General features: G+C 44.4%; 1 protein-coding gene across 4 annotated transcripts in view; it reads right to left on the bottom strand.

Moving 5' to 3' along the window:
* TFAP2B (transcription factor AP-2 beta) overlaps positions 1-22,809 on the bottom strand; it is a 92,121-nt gene that overhangs the window by 11,668 nt on the left and 57,644 nt on the right. For 2 of the 4 annotated variants that reach the window (XM_069236134.1, XM_069236136.1), the window contains exons 4-7: positions 17,063-17,146; positions 10,514-10,733; positions 8,189-8,307; positions 4,216-4,357 (exon numbers count right to left, since the gene is read on the bottom strand). In XM_069236134.1, coding sequence (XP_069092235.1) covers positions 4,216-4,357; positions 8,189-8,307; positions 10,514-10,733; positions 17,063-17,146 — 565 coding nt within the window. The remainder of the gene's footprint in view (positions 1-4,215; positions 4,358-8,188; positions 8,308-10,513; positions 10,734-17,062; positions 17,147-22,809) is intronic. The other 2 variants (XM_069236137.1, XM_069236138.1) reach the window with 1 other exon arrangement.

Genomic DNA, 22,809 nt, shown 5'->3' with positions numbered 1-22,809 from the left:
AAGATTCCTTCCTACAGAGTGAGGGTGATTGAGAGCAGTGGCTGGGTCAGCTTTATGTTTGTTTTTATTATGAGGTTGAGGGTCAGTTCTCTGATGCATTCTTATGTTGATTTCCTTAGAAGGTACTACTCACAGCCAGAAGGGGGTTGTTTCCGCAGCTGCAAGGGGTGTTTTTTGGACCCTGTGTGTCCTTTCTTCCAGTACCGTCAGGTAAAGTGGCAATACTTGGGTTGAGAAAAAGGTCTGTATGAATCTGCCAGTGGTGGAATGTCCAAGTGAAGATGGCGGAATGAGATACAGACGGTTTAAGGGAGAAGAGGCCTCTAGAGAGGGTGTTGCTTTAGAACCATTAAAGAATTATCTCCTGAAGAGGCCCTGTCTTGGAAGGATCCCACAAAGGATGGGTCGAAACCAAAGGTTAACCCAAGAGCGAAACAGGCAGCCCTTAACTCCATCCTTTTCCACTAGCGTCTATTCTCCTGGAGCATCACCTTTTCTCCCCTCCAGTGGATGAAGTGGCCTAAATCTACGGGGTGACAATATACAACTGAGTCAGATGAAAAACAGTAAATGGCCATGTACTATTCACATAAGACCATCAACCCCAGTGTTGGGTCTGGGCACCAGGCAGCTCCTCCTTGTCCAGGTGGGTGGTGTTCTTAAAGACTGCTGCACACTGACATAAGGTTGAGACAGTTTCTTAGCAGAGGAGTCATGGCAGCCAAATTCATCATCATTTGCAAGGCAAGTTATTTACTGATGCAGAGTTGTGTGCTGGGTAAAGCCAGAGGTCCTGTCTTCACCTCACAACCATGCTGCGTTCATACCCATAGGCCTTTAAATGTTTCATTATGGAAGTGACTGGAAGCCCAAAGTGGATAGCCTGGAAGGCCTCACAACAGATGGACTAAAATATCCAGAGTTTAGAGCCTAGTTCTGCTCTCGACATCTCCAGGAGCTCAGATGCACTGCAAAGTGGCATGTGTGATCCCCCATGAGTTTATACACATGTTACCCAGAATTGACTCCCACTCCTGAAAGTTATTTTTTCATACAGAATTCCACATTCAACAAGCAGCCATTTTGTGTACCCTGCAATAAAGGAGGGTGGCATACAGAAAATGAGCCTGTGGTTGATGAGGGTCAGCAGATCATGATTTGCTACTAAGGATATAGGGACAGATGTACCAAAGGATTTTACCCATTCTGTGTCTATAGGAAAATGCTTTAGTACATATGGCCCATAGTCACAAAACCTGCACAACGTGCCACTCCTGTTATTCTGCACAGGTTTTGCCTCCTTCTGTTTTCCAACCAGGATAAGGGAGTAAGGCCCAATCTGGAGGCCTTACTACATGTAGGTGGTACGTGGGAGTAGAGAAAATTACATTTGCATTAGTCTATGATGTGTTTTTACTTGCGGCCATGTGCGTTTTTATGCTACATATTATTGATGGCTTATATTGTCTTAGATGCAACTCATCAGAGTTCATAAAAATACTTCAGGGAATTTTCTGATGTAGCTGAGAAAAATGAAGTGCTTTTACTTTCTCAGAACACGATTCTGAAAGGATGAGCTTTCATAAAGCAATAGATAGATCACTAAATCAGCCCATTGCTGAGCCATGTGAGATGTCACAGCTGCCACATAACACGAGAAAAGTTCATTAAATATTGATATTGGTCATGTTGCCATCTATAGTCCCCGGAGCAGTCTTATGTCAGACGTGTGAAACATTTTAACAAAAAAAAACACTTGCTGGTAACCTCACATCAGTGTGTAATTTTTAAATAATATGTGTTGGTGCCCAAATTATTCCTCAGTAGCATGTAGCCAGAGATGCTGAATGTCAGGCTTGCAGAATATTGAGGCCTCCTAGTCCTGATTGCACGTCATGCCTCTTTCATCCATTACCTTACATGTCCTGCCCTTTTACCACGAAGTTGTAGTTTCTTTTTCTCCCCTACTTTCTCCCTTTGGCACTATTTTTCTATCTCTCTCTTCCTCCATCTTTGCCCCTTTGTTTGCCTTTCTCTCTCTTGTTCTGGATCAAAATCTGATAATGAAAACTAAGCGCTGGTATCCGAAAAAGGAGTCCCTGTGGGCTCCACCGGAAACCACCGGCTCAAATTAAGCACGGCCTTGGATGGTGTATACAAAAACCCTGTGGCATTCTCATCACTACACCCACAGCAGCATGAAACATGTGGAATGTTCCGGTGGACCAAGGCGAGGCATTATCCAGCGTTTCTCCCATCCCTCAATGTCTTACCAGTGAGTAAAAGGGGACCAGGGAGTTAGAGTTGGAAATACAAATGATAGCCTGGTTCCCCTCAAAGTTGTATTGCTCCCATTTGCCTATGAGGTGCATGAGTTGCTGTCAGGTTCTCAGACCTGCTAAAAGGCTGAGACAAAACTTAGTCTCATATTACGATTTTTTATATTGCACCAAATCACCTGCTCCTCAGAATGTCTCAGCCCAGGCAGACACTCCACGCCATCCAAAGAAATACCCCACGAGGCTGAAAACACCTGCGTATGACCTAAACAGCTATTGATATGTTTTACAGTGAAGAGCCAAGTTTTGATGGAACCTGGAAAATATGAAGCTGTGGGATCTTTACAAGAGCCAAAAGAAGAGTAATCTCATAACATTGGCCTATTCCCGGGGGGGGGGAGGTCACAGGGCTTCCATATACAACAGTTTCCAGGTTTGGTGCTTGGTACCACTCAAGGGTTCATTTCCTGTGCCTGGGCACCTCCACAGGAACTCTATGAAGCAGAATGAAGAATTTAGCTCCTGTGGGTTGCTAGGCAACCAGTGCATCACCTTTACTTTGGGGCCAATGAGATTGAATCAGCAGTCAAGAGGGGAGCACAGCTTTGCTATAAGTAAAGCGTGTGGCACATCACCTTAGCAGGTCAAATAGAGAAGCATTCCAGTGTCACTTTTGCCCCAGTTCGGCTTCTGTATTGCTGGGCAAACAGCTCAGTTAAATGGGTTTCCAAGCCATATATAGTCCTCCGAGTATGAACATCTGAAGTCTAAAAGAATATCACTCCAAACTACCACTTGTGTTTGCCACCACTAACAGTGAGACAGCCACCCATCACTTCAGGAGAGGTTACTCTGGTGCCCTGAACTTGTATAAACATATGTGCAAGAGATTTTCATTTATTCTGCAGAAAGAGATAGAATCTTCTTTCTAGTGGTCTGTCTTCGAGATGTTAGACGCTCTGTTTCCCTGAATCCACTTGATATGCCACTCAGTAACTTGGATATAGGTTTATTCATTTAAATATTTTATAATTTGCATATGTGTAGATTTGTGGCTAATGCCCAGTAGTAAAAAAATGTGATCCATGTCTAGGCCATCTGTGAGGTTGTTGGGAAAAAAGTGCCAACGTCCCTCTGAAACTCTAGAAAACTAGTACAAGGGGGAAAACCAGACTTTCGATTTTCTTTATAAATAATGATAGGGTTTAGGTCTGCCTCTGAAAAGAAGCAGATGGCATTACATATAGAGGAATTCAGGGGACCTCTCACTCCTAACGTCATCCCACACGCTAGAAGCAAGTGAAACCACGTGCGAGTGTAGCCCACGTGCTCAGACGTGACGGCACGAGAAAGGGTGGTGGTGGGGAAGATTGTGGAAGGAGACCGTGGGCAGCTTCTCTTTGTAATTTCATGAAGCTGAAAAGTTATGGTCCCTCTTGGTCCCTGAAAAGTACCAGATGGTTGGTGGGGAGGGATATATGAGCAGTGGAGGCCATGTGTGTACATTTAAAGTGTACGTGTGTGTGTGTGTGTGTGTACACACGTGCGCAATTTTATGTGCGCAAAAGTACGAAGTCCTGCGTGTGTGTAAGTGTTTGTGTGAGAGCTGATGTGCGTTACTAATCTGTTTGTGTGTATAGGCACAAAAGTACGAAGGTCTGTGTGTATGTGTGCGTGCTGTGCATTATTCATCTGTCTGTGGGGGGCGACACCCACGGAAATGGATGAAGTTCGCGTGTCAGAGGGGAGGGTACGTGAGCGTTAAGTGACGACTGGCAGTTTGTGCATTCCAGCAGATTTCCCACTTGTGATTTCTTTAACCAGAGTACCCTTCAGCAACACGAGTTCTCTTGGACTATCAGTGTGTTGATAACCGGATTCATACAGGTGTGGCTGGGCGTGGGGGCCACATTGTGGTTAAAAAAACAAAACTTACTTTGTGGCGAGAAGCATGTTTTTTCGGGAGTGCAGGTCGCTGGGGTCCGTGTGCTGTCGGTTCAAATACTCGGAAACGGCCTTGGCTGGGAATTCCGTCTCGCAAATATATCCGAAGTCCCGTGCTAAGTGGACGGCTTCACCTGGAAGGGAAAATAAAGAACGCTGACGTCACTGTCCCGTGTAAAGATGCGAACATGTCACTTCAGCAACTCACATTCGGATCCCGGGAAATGCGATATTCGGCATTTAAGATACAATCTGAACCAGTGATAAAATGTATTTTTCTACACTAAGAATTTCTGTGGCTTGGGTTGTATAGTTCTCTGTTTAAAGGGCCATGTTTTAATTGAAAGGCTGTATAAAATATTTTCGTTCTACCCAGTTTAAAGCGCCAGAAAAAAACGCTGTCTCTGGTGGGCGCTCTATAATGTTCTGTGTTTTTATGGCCATGCGATGGACTCTGATGTTTCGCTGAGAACTCTGGTACGTTTTACTATAAACGACCAATGGCGTAGTTGTAAATGTCATGGTCTGAAGAGATGTCTGTGATTTGCAGATGGCGTGAAACTGGGTGGGATTAGACGGGCCGATCTTTAATGGTGCGTGAACAGCGTGCGGAGTTTACTAACACGCACATGAATAGGGGGTCATTATTAATAAGAACAGTTATGCATTTCATCTCTGCAGCCAGCCAGGCATCAGGCTTCGTGTCATCAACCCCCACGGATGCACTTTGTAACGGGGGACAATGCACGGGAGCTGTGCTCCGGGGCATTCCTGCAGATGGCGACTCTGACCCCAGCAGAGGGCTTGAAAGGGGCGCTTGAGGGCGGGCGGGGTCGGGGGAGGGTCAAACTATCAAACACACAAAGGGGAAAATCTGGCCTCGGTATTTTACTGACCCGGTCTCTTTAAATATGAAAGCGCGTGGATGCCCGATTGGGTGGACCTGTCTGCGTGAGTGGCAGTGGTGGTGAGTTGGTGGTGGGGGGGCACATCCTCTCAGCCCTGGGGAGCTGGCACGCGGTTTGGTAGGCCAGGGCACAAATTTCCAGTGGTGTCTGTCAATAAATGCTGGGGGTAGGGTAAGGAGGGGCCAGTCACTGGTGCCAATTTTTATGCCAATTTTTATGCAGATTTGTATAGTGCGAACTTGGCCGAAGGCGCTTTACATGGCCATCAGATTACATTACACAAGGTAAGATTCTCTTGGGTTTTTTTTAGGCACGGGGAGATTATGCAATTTCCCAGAATCACAGGATGTTGAGCTGACACCGGGACTCGAACTTGGTTCCCCATTTCCAAAGTCGATCATATCACCTAATTGTGCTTCTGCTGCGAAAATATGGGGGTCTCGTGATAGGCTAAGCGTGCAGTTACAAAATACTTTCTTCATATCTGAATACTCTTAACAATGCCTTTTTTAATTTCCAAATACACATTCAGCTAAATTCAGACATCTCATCAACTGGCACAACACACAGAAAGAAAACACCTAGACACACACCAACAACCCAACCGCACTTCAAAGCATTTCACACAGGCTTGCACATACACGCACGAAATACACACAACAAACACGAGTAACACGATAACACAAGTGCGAGCACACATTCTTAAACACACAGGCCAAAAGACACACAATACACGCATCTTTTCACACGTAACTCAAGTCACAAATACGCTCACACAACTTTCCACTTAAAACTAAAAGGCAGCACAAAATCTACACCGCAAATCTACAGACCAAAACACACACAATTCACGCCGAAAACGATTAAAGCTGTACACACAATCTCCACTGCAAACAGCACAAACTGTAGACGCAGTCTATATCAAACTCAAAGCACGTGCTTGCCTACGCCGCCATCTCACATCCACTCACGGTAAATCACACACCCGAAAGTGCAAACTACACTCATACACAGCACTACTGTGCACATATCGAACAAACTCCCAGCTCCAACACAACGCTTGTGCACCCAAACACATATATAGACTGAGTCCCACATCAATACACACACGCTGTAATGTTTGCCAAACACTTAAAACCACCCTAAACGTTGGCAAATGCATTTCCACAAAACATACACAGGAATACACACGTGGATGTACTCACAATACAAAGAGGCAATTTTCCGTGCTTGCGTACACACAAGGGGGTGCACACAGAAACGCACGCACAGAACCATCGTAACAAACGCTCAATTTAGTGCACACGAACCACCAGGAAGCATGCAGCCATACAGATGATGACAACCTCAGCATTCACAGTAACACACCCGCGGAGCGTGCGACATCCAATTTAAAATGTTACTAATTTAAATGAGCTGTGGGGCAAACGCGGGCTTTAATTATGCATGAAAACGAATGGCTTTGAGGTGGTATTTTAAACACACACACATCGCCATAACACAGGTTATGAAGCATCGAACATGCATTTGAGTCTTACTTTAAACATCCATGAATCAATCCGTTTGTTGCGTCCCCTTGTTTGTAAGTGTTACTTTATATTTGCGTGGTCCTTTCTGATGGTTTATCTGAACTGCCTCGGTTTTAAAATGTATAGGAATACATATACTCGGGAAATTAATTACTCCCAAAACAGGTCTTCTACATCTACTCGTGGAAACGCGGGTATCATCTTTTAACTTTGCTCTGCATATACAATTATTTACATCTGTACATGCGAATACACGTGTACCGCTCTGAACGGACGCAAGCAGAGGCATATAAAAATAACAATGACCGACACACGCGGAATTGGCGTATTTGTAAAATGCAGTTTTGAAATTGACGATTAGTAACTGTGTGATTGTCACCGGATGGACAGACCAGATTTCTTCGAAAGACGCACGGATTCTCCCAATTAATATTGTCTGCCTGTTTCTCCTCCGCAGACCGGCGGGACAGCCCAGCCCTCTGCACCGTATACCTGTGGCTCGCAGTGCAGGTGCGGAAGAATACCCGTGGGTCGCAGTGCAGGTGTAGAAGGATGCCTGTGCTTGCAGGTGCAGAATGATGCCGGAGGGTCGCAATGCACGTATGGATGGATACTGTGGGGTCGCAGTGCAGGTGCGGAAGGATACCTGAAGTTCCCTGTGCAACTATGGAACCCGAGGTTCGCAGTGCAGGTGCGGAAGGCTACCTGTGATTAGCAATGCAGGGGCGGAAAGTTACCTATGGCTCGCAGCTGCAGTTCAGGTAATGTGGTTGACAGCGGAGGTGTAGAATGATACTTGAGGGTCGCAGTACACGTATGGATGGATACCTGATATTCATAGTGCAGATGCGGAAGAATACCAGTGGTTAACAGTGTAGGTGCAAAGGTAACCTGTAGTTCGCAGTGCAGGTGGTTCGCAGTGCAGGTGCGGAAAGATACCAAAGGCTCGCTGTGCACCTGTGCTTGGATACATGTGGTTCGCAGTGCAGGTGAGAAATTATAACTGAGGTTCGCAATCCACCTATGGATGGATACCTGTGGTTCGCAGTGCAGGTGTAGAAAGATACCTGAGATTCGCAGTGTAGGTGTGGAAGGATACCTGAGGTTCATAGTGCAGACGCGGAAGGATACCAGTGGTTCGCAGAGAAGTTGCGGAAGGATACCTGAGGTTCATAGTGCAGACGCGGAAGGATACCAGTGGTTCGCAGTGTAGGTGCTAAGGTACCCTGTAGTTCGCAGTGCAGGTGGTTCGCAGTGCAGGTGCGGAAGGATCCCTGTGGGTAGCAGTGAAGTTGCGGAAGGATACCTGAGGTTCATAGTGAAGGTGGGGAGGGATACCTGAGGATCATAGTGAAGGTGCGGAAGGATAAGTGGAGATGCAGTAGGATACCTGCTGTCCATAGGGGAAGAATACCCGAGGTTCCCAATCCCGGTGCGGAAGGATACAGTAGTTCGCGGGGCGGGTGCGGAAGAGTCCCTGTGGTTCGCAGTGCAGATGAGAAAGGATCGCGGTGAGCGCTGCTCTTACCTTCCACCAGGGAGGTCAGCAGGGTGACGTTGGCGGCCTTGCGCCGACCCGCCGGCAGGTTCAGCCCGATCTTTTCTAGCCGCTCCCGCAACGATCTGCCTCCGTTTTTCGACTTGGCTCTGGAAGGGAAATACTATCACGTCAGAGGTGGTGATCCCCGGTTACAGCGCACAAATCACCACTTTTGGTAGCTGTCTGAAGGCGGGAGGCGCTTCCAAGCAGAGAGGGGAGCACCCTCTCCACACGGCACCCGCACTACCTGCTGCAAGATGTGAGTGGGTGTATTTCTGTGGGTGTCTCTACAGTGTGTATGTCTCAGATGTGTGATGAGTGTGTTTTAATTATTATTTTGAATTTGTCTGTGGGTCTGTTTATATTGTGTGTGTTCACGTGATAAATGTTAGGTGGCCCTCATGGTGTACGTCGGGGTGTACATACAAGATGCTTGTGGTTATGTGTTTGTGTGTGCACGTTCAAAGTATGTCTGTATCTGCTAACGGGGTGTACGCTGGACTCAAGCATTGCTCTGTGCGTCCTCTGTTTAGTGCGGAGATTGGAAATATGGGTTTCTGCGTTTATTGCATACATTGGAAGTGTGTGTGTATTTACAAGAGTAATTAGTACTTCCTTTGGATCGTGGGTGTGTGTTTTGGGTGTGGGTCGCCTATTGGGTTCATTAAGCCTTGATTGTGCATGTTGAGTATCTTTGTATTCGTGTTAAGTGTGAGGCTGTGATTTTCTCAACAGAATAAATAACACATTCATTCCAGCGCGTTAACCAATAAACCCACATTACAGATGATGACTGGTAGTAAAGCATATCTGATGTCCATATATATTGTATAAACACGTGCAGGGTGCGTGCAGTGCAATAATCCCAGCCAGCAGCAACCACCTGCCTGAGCACAGCGCAGCACCAGCGCTGAAAGTTGTTGTGCACACAGAACGGAGCCTCGAAGCTGAGTGACAGACCGCCAGACACACACCAGACCTCCCTTGTCATTTGTTACTCTACTGTTTACATCACAGAACTTGGAAACACCCTCAAGCAGTGGGAGGGGCGTATGGAGGACCTCAGAAAACGAACCCACACACGTCTAACGACAGTGAACATAAAGAAAACAACTAAGGCCCGTATTTATACTTTGTAAGTGCCGCGTTTGCGTCATTTTTTGACGCAAAAGCGGCGCAAACTTACAAAATACCAAGGCCCGTATTTATACTTTGTAAGTGCCGCGTTTGCGTAATTTTTTGACGCAAAAGCGGCGCAAACTTACAAAATACCAAGGCCCGTATTTATACTTTTTTTAGCGCCACATTTGCGCCGCTTTTTGGCGCAAAACGGCGCAAACATACAAAATACAATGGCAAATGCGGCGCTAAAAAAGTATAAAAACGGGCCTAAGCATTTTGAACTATCACGCTAACTTGACCAAATTGTGAGATCATTATCAAGTCGCTTTATCCGCCGAAAATGTAAGGGCTCCTAGAAGCTAAGCACTTTTAGAACGATTCTTGCACATTGCACACAGCGTGGGTGAGCTGTGTCCGACGTCACCCGTGCAGGAGGGGCAAAACTCGGGTGTCTCCTGGCTCAGCGGGCACTTAGGCCCATATTTATACCTTTTTAGCGCCGCATTTGCGTCATTTTCTGACGCAAAAGTGGTGCAAACTTACAAAATACAATTTACAAAATACGTTTGCGCCACTTTTGCATCAGAAGTTTGCGCCGCTTTTGCGTCAGAAAATGACGCAAATGAGGCGCTAAAAAAAGCATAGATATGGGCCTTTGAGTCTACTCTCGTCATAACTTCCGGCCGCATCCCAAGTGCATGTACCGTAAAAATGAAATCCTGCTTTGCAGTGAGGCAATGGCTGCTGCATCAATACTTGTTTTCTTTAACATGGTTTGTAACATATAAAACTAAAATGCAGTGGTGAAGTCTCCTTCATTTTAGCCATCGTGCACACGCTGGTTTATTCGTTAATAATTTATTCAGACATGCAGCCCTTGATTCACTCATGCATTTGTTCATCCCTTATTCATGCGCCGATGAGTTAAACTAGTTTGTTAGCACGCTCGCTGCTTGCTTCCTGAATTTATTTTACCGGGCACACTTGCATTCATCCTTTCGCTATTAACGTATTCATTCACTCGTCCTTTCTGTCGCTGTTTCATTCACGCTTCTTTATTTATTCATCGATAGATTCTGCCAGCCGATTCATTCATCCTTTCGTGCCTCCATTGGTGAATGCATTCATCCATGGACCCGCCCACTCACTGGCCGGCTGCTCATTCCATAGGGGGCTGTGCGTCAGTCTCACCTTCGGAGGACCCCGCCGAGGAGGGAGGCGTTGAGGCACTCTGGGGGGGAGAGGCGCCTCTGCACCTCCCCCACGGTCACCTTGTACTTCGAGGTGGAGCTGAGCAGTGACAAGCGGCCGGGCACAGAGCAGAACACCTCCCCGGCGTTCACCGACATGCCCCCCAGGAAGCCATCTTTGTTCATCATCAGCGAAGTCACCGACTTGGGCGGAACCGGAACTGCAGAGGAGAGAATGTGGGAACAGTGAGAGAAGGTGAAAAAATGGCAGGCAAATTCCAAAACAGATCTTCACAGGAAAAGGTTCTTATTTACAAGCTTGCACCGGGGTCAGAAGACATTTTAAGAACAGAGAAGTAAATCAAGTTTTTAACTATTGCATTTTGCTTAGTTCATTTGCCTAATTCATAGGTGGAGAAAGGAAGTGCCTATTTTATGAAAGGTTTTGCGTTTCCATCCTCTCTGTGCTAAGGTGGTGTCGAGTTCCTTCTTAAAAGCTGCCCACAGAAAGGTGTACAGCTAAATACGCCATGCAAATGAGAAAGCCTATTAAATTAATGTGATCAAATATGTATTTATTATTAAAGCACCCCTTCACCCTCCCCACCATATTTAAACTTTCATTGGCCGGGGCGTGGTCCATGGGTGACAGACGTTCACCTGGCGCAGTCATTCGTCCCATCCGCTTATTCACCCCTAAAAGTAATGAGAACAATTGCAATGGGGTGCGCGGCCGCACACGCACCCATGCACGCGCCTAGACGCAAGCACCTTCAGACCTATAAAGAGCCCAGCAAGCACACGTGCACCAAGCACACGCTTCATAACACATTCTTGTTATACCGTATTAATATATACCGTATTAAGTTATAAGAATGAATGAGATCCTATCTGTTTTTAAGCACAGTGTGACACAAAGGGTAAGTATACTGTAGACGATGGCACGGCCTACGAGTGCACATTTTCTTTCTGTGTGACATGCACACACTTAAGCACCCACCACACGAATAGTGTAGCAATGATACCACGAACCTTGGAGCAATAAATGAAAATGACCCCTTCTATTGCTGTAGTAAATACAGCAATTATCAGGGTCAATGGCCCTCCCTAGGTCCCGGTGCAACTGCACCGGCTGAACGAAGGTAGCCACGCCTTTGCACCATACACACTTTTTTCCTCTCACACTTTCTCTCTCTCTTTCTCTTTTACTTATTAATGTTTCCGGGCACAAAATTAATTTAGCTGCAGAAAGTGTGTGCCAAAGTTTGCCCTTAACATATTCATCGATGTACTCCCAAAAACTGTGCCAGCACCCACATCAAGTTACCAAGGCAAACGGAGCCAGGCAAGGAAAAAGGCGAATGTCTAAAAACAAACAGCCGAGAACAAGAAAGACTTTAGTATAGTAATTGCTCCACCATTTTGAAGAATTTGATGGCCCCAAGCGTGAACAAATATTGTTACAACAAACACTAAATGGAATATCTGCGTGAATGTTGACCGGGCATCCAAATTGATATTCATTCTAGCGACAATATTATGTAAAGCGTGCCTTCATTAAATATACCATAAACATAATTGCAGGTTCAAATAGTTCTTAAAGAAGCATTAAACTGGTGACCGCAGCTCTCATTTTGGGGCCAATTCAGCCTTTAATCCTCCGGAGGTGGGCAGACTGTGTACAGTGAATTACTCCGGTTATAGTCATCGCCTTAGAGCAGCCCATTTTCCATATGTAGAAACTGCTTCAGTTCAGGGATGGGTACCTAACTACAAGTTCTCTGTCTTTCCCAGCCTGGAGGGCACAATAATTCTAAGAGGGGCCCCGCACCGGGCAGCAGAAGCCTCACGCAGCTTTGCGCTGCTTCTCTACTTTCCACTGCCTGCTTCGGACGCGGTGACGCACTTAGGTCGGGTGACGCACGCAGACACCCAACCATAACACAAGTATGGCGGGCTGCTGGGAGTCTTTTACTCCTGTGGTTGTGGGCGTGGAGGGAGGGTGACTTCTATCACTTCACACCTACCTATTCTCTTCCCCAGTCAGTCTTTCTTATTTGCTTGCTTTTGCGCTTTTCTCCCTCAATCATTCCGTACCCCCTAATTTCTTCACTCTCCCTCCCACCCCTCAAAAGCACCCAGAAAGTAGCGGATTTTCTCAAAACAGCCAGGAAAATCAGAAAGAACAAAATATACTGCCAGTCACCTCCACAAAAGAAAAAAAGACACAGGAGGATACAAAAAAAATATGCTCACGTCAACATACAGCCCAAAACTACAGGTGCAAGCACGATTGGAAAGCAGGGTGAAGCCACCAAATCAAAACTAAGGCCTGCTGCTTGCTGCAAAGGCATCGTCGTCACCCACTACTTTGCATCCATAAACCACTGACACCTTGAAGGCAAATCAGATCCTAATGGCGAACAAACCGGACAAGACTAAAGACCCTGATACTGACCTGAGGTGACAGACAAGAACCTGGAAATATAATCATCACTGCATGGGTTCTGCACCGCCCCCCACCCCCAATCCTAGATGATCATGATTGCACAAACAATGCAGCGGCATGCTAAAACAATATTACAAATATAAATGAGCATGGGATGCAAGACTTAGATGAACTGATACCCTCTCTCCTTGGGGTTCTATGGCCTCCATAATATGACATGACTGGGCACTTTATTCCCCTCACACTGATCCATCCTCCCTACCCAATTCCCCGCACATCTTCTAATAAGTGTTTTTTTAAAACATTTGCATGCAAAGGTCGTAATGACGAAATGCAATAATAAATAAGCTGAACCAGTGACGATAACACTGCATCGCTTACAAATAAAAAATAAAAACTCCTGCACATAAAGTCGATTAATTTCCCTTTGCACTACAACAGCCCATGCCGGCTATTCTCATATTTAAAATGTCAAGAAAGTGCAACACGTAAAGCAATGTAGCACAAAAGCACGTGCCCCAGAAGCAGAAACCCGTATGGATGCATTACAGGCTCTCTCACGTTGGGAGTCAGGATTTCCTGCGCTCAGGAGCTCATTGTGAACTCGTACCAATCCCGCATGAATATTCAGCGCTTCATCGTCCAATGAACTGACAAATTAGAAGGAAGCAGGACCCAGGAAGTGTGTTCCAGCCCAACATGCCTTGATGTCTTCAAAGTAAGCGTAGGAATAGAAATAAGGTCACCAGATTGAAAACCAAAACCCGAATTATATCCCAGACAAAGACGTAGGACTGCAATTTCACAGTGACCCTAAGGCAGATGACGACTCAATTGACAGCACACATGGGCATAGAAAAGTGGTCTCAGGTACCAAGATTGGGATTTTGTGCAAACAGCACATACAAATTTAATGCACACACCACCAGTGTCACTTGAAATGCTTCACTAAGAGTGCTTCTGACTACTTCTGCAGAGGTACACGTTGAAAATCCTTCTACTTGGTCGTCAGTCTACTCTTTTTTTAAATCTAAATGTGCATTTACAAACAAAAAAGTGGCGAAGCTTTTCTGACAAATCTGGCCACCCAAAATGAAAATCACGCTCTTCCATCCTCTGTAGCTGCTCCATCAATACTCTAGTCAGCTGCACACAAAGCCAACCCCTTTATACAACATATCAATACATGTATGTTCATTGGCAGGGGAGTGCACATTCATGGCACCATTTTGAAAAATGTGGAAGGGAGCCTCACATTCTCCATACCTTCTTACTGCCTGAGGTCAGCCAGGATACCTGACAGGTATGTAAGGGCTCTGAGTCAAGCATCACTAAATGGTTTCTAAGCCATCATACTGAAAGCTCATGATCTCAGAGGAAGTGCTTGGTGGCTAAATTGTTCCTCTTGCTTAGCAAAGATGAGAGCAAACAACTGCAGCACAAGGAAATACCTTTGGCTTAATTTGGTCACAGTGGTCCCCTTGTAGACTGGCCTAGGGCACTCCCATTTAAGCACATCTTTGGCCTTCAGTCAATGAACACATATACATACATCCCATGTCAGAGCCAACCTACATACGTTCCCAGGAGTCAATCTAAGAGTAAGGCCAAGCTAAAGTGTTTCTATACTTGAAGGTGGTTAAATTCCCGGTCAAATATGGCACTTTTAGTGCACACACTTCAAGCTCAATCACCAATTGTCATCACACCTATTGGCCAAGGAGAATGAAGAAGAAACAGAAGAATAGACAGTCGAAAGTATCTACGTAGCTACAAGCCCTTCCTTATCCTCCGTAGACTGAGAGAAGGCAGCTAAAAAATGGCTTAGAAGGGCCTCAAGGCACTTCATCTTGGCTATAACAGTTAATGGGGATGGAGAAAAATCAGGAAAATGTGTCAGAAGGATTTCTAGGTACTTTGTCATCAACAATAAAGGCAAACAAAGTAGAGAAGTAAAAGAATAACATTTGGGTTAGGAGCGTCTGTAGGCACTTCATCGTCAGCCATAATATCCAAAGAGCCTGGCAAATGTTAGAAGAGTAGGGGATGCGAGAGCATATGAACACTTTGTCACGAATACTGCCAGCCAACAAGAAAAGAACAGCATCAGAAAGGAAAAAAAAGTTGTCAGGTTTAGGCTTCAAAGGCAGGGATTTTCAAATCTGTGGTCTTGCAATAGAGACACTGCTATGTGGTTTGGAAAATAAACAAGGCATTTGGGTATTCAATATTCATGCGGTTTGGAATATGAGCTGTTGAGAAGATAGGCGGGGCCTTAGCTGTGAATGCGCTACTGCAAGATACTGAAAAGCTTAACATTGATGCAGCCTTTGGTTGGTGCAGATGAGCAGTGCAGGTAACGTAGCAGCTTAGAAATAGTGTTTATGGGTCCTTTGAGTTTGGTCGAAGTCACTGGTTTCCCAACAGTTTATAAATACAATTGCAAGAGAACTGCATGATGGAGCTAAGGGTAGAAGAATAAGTGTAAAATGAGAGGGTGAAAGGAAAGAAGGGAGGATGGGATGAAGAGAAGGATGTGTGGATGGTAATGTAGAAAGATGGGCAGCAGAGGGATGGGTGGAGGAGGGATGCAGGGATTGATGAACACACTGATGGACTGATGCATGGAGAGAAGAATGGAAGGAAGGGGAGATGGAAGTATGAAGACCATGATGAATGTGATGACGGAGAGATGGATGGATGAATGTAGAGGGTGAATGGATGGACTGATCGAGCAATGGATGGGTCTATAGAGGGAAGTGGTGGTGGATGAACAGATGGAGCAATGGATGGGCAAAGAGGAAGAAAGGGGAAGGCAGAGAAGGATAGAAGGATGGATGGGAGGATGGAGGGATGGAGAGATGAATGGACGGTGAGAAGGATGGATGAATGAATGGATGAACGACTAACATACTTGAGAAATTCAGGTGTAAAAGACACCACCTAGTCACATTGCTTTCAGGATTTCCTCAGGCCCCTGTTCACAGTGAGAGGGGGCATTTTCTTTCTTCTGGCTACTCGTTTGTATTGAGTACCACTGAGAAGAGTAATGCTAACACTTCTTGTTTAACAGAGACATGAAACTGAGCACCTTAGCTTTCACATCACTCGGAATCTAATGCTCATCACTACTGTAAGCCTTGTAGTTAGTCACAGTCTGCACCAACTTAACAGACTAAAGAATATCTAGCAATAGTTTCTCAACTCTGTTTAAAATGTGCCAGAATAACATCATTGATGACAGAATGATTTAATATTTTGGATGCAGTTAACTCCCATGTGGACTGTCGATCTCAGTGCTTTGAGTGGCCAAAACTCAACAACTGTGAAAGAAGACTATAATAGTTTGACTGCAGTTAATTCCTGCATGGACTACTGAAATTCAGTTTATGTTGGGTTGTCTGCCAAGCTGGCTAGTGGCCTACAGAAAGCCACAAAGCAACCCTTTGGCCTTCCTGGGAGATGGGAAGAGACAACTGTCAGGCGTGCAATGAACTATCTCATGTACGTTGCCTGTGATTTCATTTCAGAGCAATGCTGCATGATTTTGGTTCCTATGGAACTACATGCCACTCTCTTGCCATTAAATGCTGTAAAGGACCATTTGTTGTTATCCAATTTAATCACACTTGTATCAAACTCAAAATGATGAAAGTCTGAGTTGGCCTTGTGGGATTCAAATGTGTGACCTGGCGATCACAGCTGATACCAATTGCAAGAGCTTAACTCAGTGAGCAATCTTGCCGGAGCTGAAATCCCATGTGATGATAGGGGGGGTCAAAGATAATGTAATGTCACTTCCTCTGATGCCATCACTGACCAAAGGATGTGCAAGCTTGCGTCTGGCGCCTCTGTGGTTGGGGAAAAATGAAGTCAGTATGGTCTGAAGAAAGAAGGAAGCAGGAAAACATGGCATGCGATGTACTCATATCATGTTTGTGTGAGCAATCCTATAACTGGGCAGCCATTAAACAAAGATCCCAGGGCCAAAAAAACCCACAGTTCCATCAAAATAACAATACAACAGACAAGCGCCTTTGCACCCCAAACCAATTCCCATTTAGATTTTTTAACGAATTATGGGATTTTTGTTGTGATCACCTGTATATAATGTTGACGAGTCATGTCTTATGTTCTGTAAAGTTCCAAAGCATCCAGAAGTGTTCATAAGGCAGCATGTCCTCGCTATACAGATCACAACAAATACAAAAATAATTGTATTAAATAAGGGGGTGGCAAGCCTATTCTGAAAAAAATGTTCTTTATTGGCAGACATTCAGATATACCAGTTACAGATGGTTTTAACTCTACCCAGGCGCACCATGTGAACTGCACACCATGAAAAACACAAGGGAAAATCTACTGAGTAAGTAGAGATATCGGCTAGAACTAAAAGCACACTGTTAAGCACCAATAGCGAGCTCACGGAGGAAACTAGATGGATGTCTGTATGTGTGTTTATTTGCAAAGTGTAGGCAGTGGTTGCGAGTGGCGGGCCACAGCACTGTCTTTTGTCGACCAAGACTAAGATGGAAAAAAATGAGGAAAACTGAGACATAGTGAAAAAGCAGCGTTGAAAAGAGCATGCAGGAGCCAGACAAAGAGACAAGGGGCAGAAAAAAAGAAGCAGTCGGTGATTAGAAAACTAGGCACTCTTAGTATGTGGCGACCCGGCAATCAACAACGCTGGCAATAGGCTCCCAAAATGGGTCATGCACTTATTTCATATCTATCCATCTATTTATTAGACAAATTAGCACCTGAGTGCAGACCTATATAGACAGAAACAATGCCTTGTAAAGAATTTGTGTTCTTTATGGATTTCTGCAACACATTTGAGAAAGGTGTGAATCAACAACCTCCACAGCAGTTCATTAAAAGTAAAAAAAAAAAAAAAAACTACTGTACTGGATGCAGTGCCAGCCAAGGGTAAACGGTCACTTGGCATATCCACCGGAGTTTACAAGGGGGGCGGGCTTTCCTGCCTTCCTCTCCATTACATATTAGCTCAGGCCAGTGGCTTCCATCCCATTTCTCAGCTTCATCAATCGCGACAACAGCCGCGCCGCTTGATTTGCTCGTAATTATGAGCCCCCCGCCCCCGCGCACGGAGAAGCGAGGCGCCTTGTAGCGACAGCAGGAAATGGCAAGGAAATGGAGCATGGCAGCGCCCCGGCGCGAGCCTCTCCGCTCTCCGTGTTTACAAACCCCCGCGCATACATTAGCGCGAGCTGTGTTTAAGATCTCAGTTGGGTCCCTGGACGTGACTTCGACGCAGCACAATAAGCGCGGCGCGGGTGCGTGATAGCGGCGGATTCCGGAAGTGATACCCGCAGCACCTCACCAATGTTTAGGAAATTTCACTGCAAGCGGGTGGCAGACAGTTCAGCAAGTCGAGGCTGTGGCCTGTACCATAACGAGCACATGACTTACTCGGACAGTCTAGTTCCTCTATCACTCCTAGTGTATATGCCAACTGCTTTTTCTAGAGTTAAAAAAAGCATTATGGTGCTGATTCAAAAAAGCATTTATGAGTATGGGAATTAGTACTACTGGAGTGCTCTTTCACGCACTTTGGTATGTCTTTGTGAATCAGTCCTAAAGTGTACACCCCCTTATTAGTAAAAGTGGATAGAAATTACAGTCCTTTTAACTTGCACTATTTGTACATTAATAGTCCCTGGCTATTCCCGTTTCGGCCCCACTTTAGATGCTTTGGGGCAATTCACAAGGGCACCTGCAAGTACATAAAGCAACAATTCAGCAATACTACTTTACTGCACAACGCCTTTCTCATTAGACCTGGGCGAAATTGGAGGAATGCAACCATAATAAGTTTAATATTGATAATTTAGCATTGCTTTTGGTTACACGAAATTCCCAAAATTACACGAATATGCCATATTGTTTAATTTTGAACCATTTACAGTAAAACAAAATTCTGCAAATATGCTGTCAGCAGTAAACATTTATGACAAACACAAGGGAACAAATCAAGCAGCAGAGCAGGAGCTGCTGCTGTTCGCTGTGGATTGTTTTTTTGCATTTTTCTTTTAGCACAAAATAAATCTTCAACGTGAGGACTCATTTCACGCTCCAATACAGCACTAAATGCCGGCTTTGCAGTTCACATAATTATGTGTAATTTCATGTGATTTTGCTGAAATTTCATGTAATCATGCAGAAGAAAGCACGATTCACATACCCCTGTTTGTAACAAGGAAATATAGAAATAATGGTGGAAAACTCTGGGCAATGACCTGAGGTTTTGAGTGGGATTGCTCTTGCTGGGATGGTGGCCAGGACCTGGGAGCATCCTGGTAATTGTTAATACACAAGCATGTGGTCATTTTGGGACAAGTAAGATTATACATTATTACACAATTCAACAGCATATAAGCAGCCCGGGGGCTATATATGCACTTTTGTCTCTTAAAATTACTGTAAACCAAACACCTTAAGGAAACCGTACACATTATGAATGCATCTAATTCGAACTAAGATTTTCCGCCCTTTCCTGAGGCAGTATAACCCTTTGCAGGGTTAAAAATCATGGTATACTCATACAGAGGAACACTTGTAGGCGCAAAAAAGAAAACAAACATTTGCAATGCAATGGGTCTTGCATTTGCTCCAGTTAGAGCTATTGGTGTTGTAAATTTCTAACTGGACTTTTTTTCCACATAAATAAAAAATGAAAAGCAAAACATTAGTTGACATAAGCGAGCCGATTGAAAGCGCCATGGCTGCCATGAGCATGCGTGCAAAGGAGAGACACAAAAGGAAAAAGAAGTTTCCTTGCAGTCAAAATTATCGTCAATTGTGCAATTATCCATGTAACAGGGTCAGTCTGGAATGCGGTAACACCACCTCTCAAAGGCAGGACAAACGTAAATCATTTACAAATAATTGCAAAGAATTTTTGAGAGGCAAGCCCACAAACAAGTGAAAGTGATGGGCGCATGGTTAAAAGCCCACAATACTTACAACAGGTCAAAGTGCTTGCGCGCTCGATCAGAAAAGTAAATTCTATTTGGCAGTACCTTGTATTGCCATTTAGTATTGTGTTCCTCCCTATTTGTGTGTGAGCTGTTTCATAGCTGAATTTAGTTAAATTAAAATAGAACTAAAACAATCTAAGAGGCCTAAAATAAATTGCGGGGAATGGAATATAATGTGTTTACATTCTTTTTTCTGTCAATTTCCAGGACACACCTCCTCCACTTATTACTTCCCATTCACTTTTCTTCCTTCTCTAATTCTTCTTCCTCTTCTCATTGTCCTCCAAAGGGGTTTAGCAATTTATAAGTCAACAAAAAAAGTAAACAACTCTAAATGAGACATCCTATAAAATTTAGTATGTGAAATGGGTATGCAAATGAGAACTGTAGAGCCCAGAAACAAAGTGGTAAGGAATCATAGAGTGTAGAATGAAAAAAGAGCAAAAGCAATTTTTTATGTTTATAAAGTTATTCAATTTATTTTATAGATGTCATGTAAGCGCTGGGGCATTAAATGATGTTTGTTACTAAAGAAAGAATACATTTAATGTTTTGATGACGGAGAATACACAGCTCCCTAAAATAAACCTTATAATGGTGCTATGTTGACTGATAGAGTGGGCACAGTGGGATTATCGAAAATCGTTACGTTTCTGCTGTTTTTTTCTACAAAGAGGTGATTTGTCTCAGCGGTGATGTCCGGAGGCTAGACCGCCTGTCTTAGAAATGCCTCATATTCTCATGGTTTTGCAGTAAGTTTAGATTGGATATAAAGAAGCAGGGTCCATAGGTGTACTGCTGTTTTTGAGTCTCACATACCAAACAGTGTACGTTGTCATGTTTGCGAAAAACATTTTGTCAGCTCAGAGTGGACTTAGGGACCATCCATTGCTTACCACTGTATGTGTTTCTTTTGCCCCCCTCTACCGCAGCTTGTCCGCTGCTTAACCGCCACCCCAGTGTTGCTTCCGGCCACAATCCCCCACTTAAAAAAAATGCTCTGTGCATTATTTCTTCATGTTTATCAATCTACCTCAGGTTAGTTAAAAAAAAAAAACACTTGCATTATTTAGTAAGTACGCACAAGTGGTGCACATGCATCATACCCTTTAAAAAAAAAAGAATCCTCTTTAGCCATTCTGTCCAGCATCAGGGATGTTGTACCCCAATCACTAAAAACCATTGACAAAGCCAGCAGGTCAGAAAGGCGAGATCAATTGGCTTTTTTTATTTTTTTGCTCACCTGTATTGGGTCATCTATATGGTTACATGACATAGGCTTTCAAAGTTATTTGTGAATCGACATAGAGACAGTGATGTGTTTTTGTGGGTAATAAGGTTTTTACCAGCCACATCCCGATATGAGGACCATTGGACCACATACCACAAAAGAGTTCTAACTTCTGGCATTGCAGAGATGTACAGCTAATCACCCAATAAACAACATTTTCTGGCATAGGAGAGGAAAAATTACAACTGGTCTAATTTTTCTGGCATCTAAGCCTGAGCCTAGCCCTACATGCTCATAACCTTTGCATTGCTGTGATTCCTCATGCTTACAGATGGAAAATAATGTAGTTCAAAAATATAATTATTTCTTTTATGTGAACTATTGTCTTATGAAATATCTACTATCGCTATGTCTCTGGCTGAAAATGGGCTATTATTTTACACTATCCCACCCAGTGCAAAATAATAGGTGTCGGTGTCCACAGCGCTGCTCAGACACCCGCAAAATGTCAGCTTGCCGAAAACCAAAGATGAACATATGTTGCATCCTATGTGCAATATTGCTAGGTTACGTAGACATGTTTTATCTCTCCTATGTGTAAGTCAGACTCATAGACCTAGGACCATTTGTGAATTGAGCCCTGATTGGTTTGAAATTTGCCTACGTAGAAGGAGGTATGCGAAGGTTGTATTGGAATGTGCTGACTAGAGATCCTTTCTGAGAATGAGACCTCACTTTATTGCTTAGAGTAACTCTCAGGCTTCCTCCTTGCTGCTTGGAGTGGGAGGATGAGTTTGATTGGAAGTGAACGGATGGTATGTTTAAATATGAGAAACAATAGCTCAGTTGCCGTTCAATTTGTTTTCGGAAGGTCATTATACCTAGTGACTTTATAATGGACATGCAATATTGGCCTAATAGCGACATATGTATTGCTGATGCCTAGCAAGAGCAATGTCATTACACAAAACAAGGTGCATGTGCTTCCAGAAAGAGGTGTAGCTAATACTGAACATTTTAAGTGATAGTGTCTGGTATAGGCCAAAAAGGTTGGGGGTTTTCTTGAGTCACGCACGACTGGTCAGTTATGGAAGACATGCTCTGTATTAGAGAGGAAAAGATGACTCCCACATTTAAAGCAAATTGTTAGCGGAGGATCTCATGACTGATGTATGTATGTTGGATTTCTGTAGCACAAACGTAGTCAAAAGACAGTGGAGTATAGTGCAGGGTCAAAGACAAACAAAGTCAACGAATGAGAGGTGAGGTAGCTGGGTTGTGGATGGTTAATGCATTGTGGCATAGTGTTCTTTAAAGAGATGAGGTACTGGTAGATACAGGGATGTTGTTCTAGATTCTGGGTTCATAGATTCAAAAGGCTGCTGCCTTGTTTTTTTTTTTTTACACTTCTTAGTCTGCAGCCTGATGGCGTCCTAGCTATTGGTGTGCCAAGAACCACCAGAGATGGTGAGCTTATCTGAAAGATAAGTGGGCGTACGGGTCATGAAGGCTTTGCAAATGATGCAACTAGTTTTGAAGCAGGTGCAGGCTGGCAAGGGGAGACAATGGAAATCCTTCAGTATGTGGGTGAGGAGATTAGACGTGATGCAGGACGT

Source organism: Pleurodeles waltl, chromosome 5, assembly GCF_031143425.1.
Source record: "Pleurodeles waltl isolate 20211129_DDA chromosome 5, aPleWal1.hap1.20221129, whole genome shotgun sequence".
NCBI lineage: Eukaryota > Metazoa > Chordata > Amphibia > Caudata > Salamandridae > Pleurodeles > Pleurodeles waltl.
This window is presented reverse-complemented; position numbering and strand designations above follow the sequence as displayed.